The 4,226-nt window shown below is 44.4% G+C and overlaps 1 protein-coding gene across 1 annotated transcript; it reads right to left on the bottom strand.

Annotated features, from left to right (window-relative positions):
- Nucleotides 1–968: 968 nt before the first annotated feature.
- On the bottom strand, nucleotides 969–2,752 carry LOC131891332 (uncharacterized). Its single transcript, XM_059240859.1, has 3 exons — nucleotides 2,420–2,752; nucleotides 1,683–1,821; nucleotides 969–1,313 (listed from the first exon to the last, which is right to left on the bottom strand). The coding sequence occupies exons 1-3, from the start codon at nucleotides 2,557–2,559 to the stop codon at nucleotides 1,278–1,280; spliced, it is 315 nt and encodes a 104-aa protein (XP_059096842.1). The 5' UTR covers nucleotides 2,560–2,752; the 3' UTR covers nucleotides 969–1,277.
- Between the last annotated feature and the right edge of the window lie 1,474 nt (nucleotides 2,753–4,226).

Raw genomic sequence — 4,226 nt, 5'->3', positions numbered from 1 at the left:
AAACACAACTTTTTCGTTTAACCAGTATTTTTTATTCATGTTAATGAGTGAAACTGTGACAGCTAATTCAAATGTTGTCTTCATTCCATGGACAAATGAACTGAAACTCTAAATTTATCCTTTAACAAAGAACTATTAAGTCTCAGACGTACAAAGGATCTCTCAAAACTTGAAGGTGACGTCAGCTTCCTTTACTGCTTCAAGAACACAATGATGATCATCTTTGACTGAAAGGAAGATTTCATTTTATCTTGAAACCAAATAACAAAAGAGAAACATGTGATACAGTCAAATTATCTAAACCCATTTTTACTTGTTACAGTTCACATTCTAAAGCAGATGTGTCGTTCTCTTTGACTCTCTTGATGGACATGGTACTGTTGAATCTTGTAAGCAATTCCCTGCATATTTTGAATTTCTTGCAACATATTCCTTTAAATTTAAGTTTCAACCTCATCATAATGTTGAATTCAACATCTTGCATCATGTTTTGGTAATTCGTTTTGACCAAAGTCTCATGGGGGAAAATTCTCTCAACAACAGCATTGCTCACAACCATGAGAGAGCGCACCATGCACAGTTGCCAACTCTCTATACGGCTGTTCCCCATTGCTTGTGTTGTACTGTAGAAAAGAAGACCAGAACAATTCTACTTCCATGTGGATCCCCACCTTAAAATTTCCTATTGCCAATAGATTGCCAAGGCCTCCAACTCAAGAATAGCATATCTCGACTCCGCATCTTTCAAAAAGCGGATCCACATTGAATCAACCTCCACTTATCTTCGTGTAATTGCATCAAGGCAAAACCCTAAACCCTTCAGCTTGGAGGCGCGTTTGAAGAACAGTTTTGGCATTTAGCCGGTACATACCCAAGATTGGTGGTGACGTGAGGGTAGACTTGACCTTCTCAAAGGCGTGGTATGCTCGGGCAACCACATAAACGTGTTGGCGGTTTTCAACAGCCTCGAAGAGGTTCGGATACCAGAGCAATGTCGCTAGAAAACTGACCCAATTGGTTAACCAAACCAAGAAACGATCTCAAGTCACGCCGATCTGTCGGAATGGGAAACTGACCGATGGCAGAGACTTTCTCCGCATCGGCCTGGATACTGTTCTGCGATATGTGATAACCCACAATAATTCTGTCGGCTCCACCCACAATACTTTTGCTCGCATTGACCGTCATTCCATAACGTGCACACCGTTCAAGGACCTCACAAGCAAGACGAACCAGATCGTGGTAGTGCTCCGCGCCCGGCCATATCGTCGACGACCTTATGAATTCGAAGGCCAGACATAGCGACATCGCCTCTATAAGAAACGAATCTCCGTGGAAATAAAGCCCATAGGCAATCTCAAGAAACGATATTTGCCAAAAGGGCGTAATGAAGGTAGTAAATTCTTGCGACTTTTTTCGAGAGCATTTGCCAATAGCCTTTCACCAAATCGAATTTCATAAAAGTATTTATCCGTAGGTCTAAAACCTGAAATGGCCTCGGCTGGGTTTAATAGGATGGATCGATCGTACAACCTGAGAGTTCAGTCGAGTTAAATCAACGCAGAGACGAAAACTTCCATTGGTTTTCGGGACTATTACCATGGGATGACACCACGGGGTGGGGACATCACCCAACGCCTCAATGATTTACTCGCCACCATTCCGTCCAAAATTGAACGCACCTTTCCCTCCTGAGGAATGGGGATTTTGTAGGCGGTATTAATGGCAAACGGTGTGGCCCCTTCCTTCAAGGTAATAACCATGGGATCTCCCACAATGGGTCCGCACATAGGTTTGAGATTGGAATCGTCAAAAGCTGATCTGTAAATGGATTTTAATTTAGCCTCGATTTGGGAGAAAATCGTTCACAGATGGATTGACTGATTAATGTCGATATCCACGCATTCCTGTCACTCAACGGCCAAACTGGACCGGATCAGCGGTCGGTATATTCATCTCGCGGACCGTTGACACCATTGGAGAGGGAAAGTTTGCACCAACAATGCCCAAAGCCCGACATGTGTCCAAACTCAAGTAAGCGTCGTCTAAATCAGAACTGACAACAACGCTGATGCCACGGGCCACGTGGTTTTTGACCACCGATTAAATCGGTCTGAAAGGTACCAAAAAGATCGAGAGGGGCGTCCATCTACCCCCGAAATGGTAGTGCTTTTAACGCATGTCTGGACTTGAATCAATTGAAAAGATCAGAGTCCCTAAATTGGTTCATTCCAATGATCGTAACATCGGCTCCTGTGTCTGCACAGAACCGCATTTAAACCGACTTAAAAAGATCCTTTGGAGAAACAAGAACATCAATTCTATTCTGGAGGCGGTTTTGCACAATTAGACGCTATATTTAAGAGAACGTCACTCGCTTTTTTATCCTCTTGGGGACTCCTAGCCGAATAATTCTTACTTTGGCTTTTGCTTCGACAAGCTGGTAACCAATGTCCATTGCGCCCACATCCGTGACAAGAACGATCTTGAAGCGGGACATTCCTCACGAGAATGCCACTTTGGATTCCACAAAATGGACACTTCTCGGATGATCCCCATTTTTTGAAAGCGGATTTCCCGCCCTTCTTCTTGTAATTGGACTTGGTACCATTCACGGTCTGATCCACAGCGTTTACAGGGTGGGAAGACGCCACTGAACCAAATTCACGGGCCCTCTACGAGACGTCTCCAATTCCAAAATGAATTTCCGAGCCTCCTCAAAAGATTTTGGATTGCGCTCCATTGTCTTGGCTTTGTCAGAGTCACTTTCGCATACCCTGTAATAGGAGCGCAATTAAGAGTCGATTTTCCGTAATGTTAGCGGTGTTTGCATAATCGGCCAACTCTCTAATTGTATTACAAAAAGAAGAATAATCCTGACCCTCTTTTGTCGAACGCTCAAGAGATCGCGCAAATCCAAATGGATGTTACGTAAACTGCGAAGAAATTCTTCAATGAGATTCAATATTTCGTCAACAGAACGACCCTTGTCAGATTTGATCCCAAGCGAATGGTTAATGGTCCGCAAAAATCCAGAGCTGCAGCACTCCAAAAGAGTCCAACCTGGATGTCTTGGTCGCGCTCATTAAGATAGATCAACTTAGCGTAATTATTCCAAGAGGCCTCCAACCTGTGACATCTTTTGATCAGTATCCTCCTGGAGGATAGGAGGTTTTTTAGCATCTATCTTGGGAAGGCTCTGGCGGCTGGGTCCTGACTCACGGACTGGTCGGATCGGTTCAGTTCGGATGATGAAGGCCTCCACATCTCTACGAAATCCAACAACTTTTGATTTGGCCTTGAAAGAGCTTGTACGTGTTCGTCAACAGCTGGATCGGAATCTTTGATATCCGATGCCAAATGGCAATTAACCTGATCTTCGGCGCTCAAAAACTTTTGAAGTCGATTATCCCAATGACCAAAGAATTCCTCGAGTAGTCCTGGATCATCACCCTCAACATAATCTTGAAAGGCGGACTCAGCCACATTCCTGGCACGAGTCAAAGCGGCTTTAAAACCCTTTCGACTGGCCTTCAGAATCTGGACTGCCTCAACGTCAGTCATTTCTCACGCGAATAAAGAAAACAGGAGAAAGGAAATGACCCGATAAATCAACACCACGGAGGGAAACCGTATGGATGGGGCCACACCCCAAGGACACCAATATCACTGGACGGCAATGAAGAGAAAACTCCACGGTACTTAGATCAGGGATGAGCCGAAGACAGTACTATCAAGAATTCGTACGTGCCGACTGCGCCATCGCATGATCGTGAAGAGTGGTAAAGAGTTAAGTGTTGGAGGAGATGGTTCTTTATTGAAGCTCTAGACCGAAGTGCCAGGCTGCCTGAACAAAAGCTGTACCAGCTGACTGGCAAGCTCAGAACTGTACATGAATAACTGAAGTGAACAAACATGCAATCATCCAATACGCCTCACCCATTTGGGCTCCAATGAGTTCAGCAGGTTTGCAAAAGGTCGAGCAAGTCCAAAGATGTTTACTAGGAACATCACAGGAATGAGAGAGCTCTCGTATTGGGAAAGGTTAGAACGGTTGGGATTGTACAGTACTCAGAGCAGGTACGAAAGGTATCTGATATTGTACGTTTTCAAAAGTATCCATGAGCTTTGTCCCAACCCAGGGTTTAGGGTCAATTCTAGTGACCGTAGAGGCTTAATGTGCGTTTTGAGAGCACCTTCAAGTCTTCGAGAATCCAGGCTAGTTC

This window comes from Tigriopus californicus, chromosome 12, assembly GCF_007210705.1.
Source record: "Tigriopus californicus strain San Diego chromosome 12, Tcal_SD_v2.1, whole genome shotgun sequence".
NCBI classification, from domain to species: domain Eukaryota; kingdom Metazoa; phylum Arthropoda; class Copepoda; order Harpacticoida; family Harpacticidae; genus Tigriopus; species Tigriopus californicus.
This window is presented reverse-complemented; position numbering and strand designations above follow the sequence as displayed.

What these genes read in the sequence shown, in the direction of transcription:
- LOC131891332 (XM_059240859.1), bottom strand. Translation starts at nt 2,559, where the DNA reads ATGGGGATCATCCGAGAAGTGTCCATTTTGTGGAATCCAAAGTGGCAT. An exon ending in TTGTCGAAGCAAAAGCCAAA is followed by an intron (nt 1,822 to 2,419) that starts GTAAGAATTATT and finishes ATCCATTTACAG; the next exon opens with ATCAGCTTTTGACGATTCCA. An exon ending in CCATTCCTCAGGAGGGAAAG is followed by an intron (nt 1,314 to 1,682) that starts GTGCGTTCAATT and finishes CGTTTCTTATAG; the next exon opens with AGGCGATGTCGCTATGTCTG.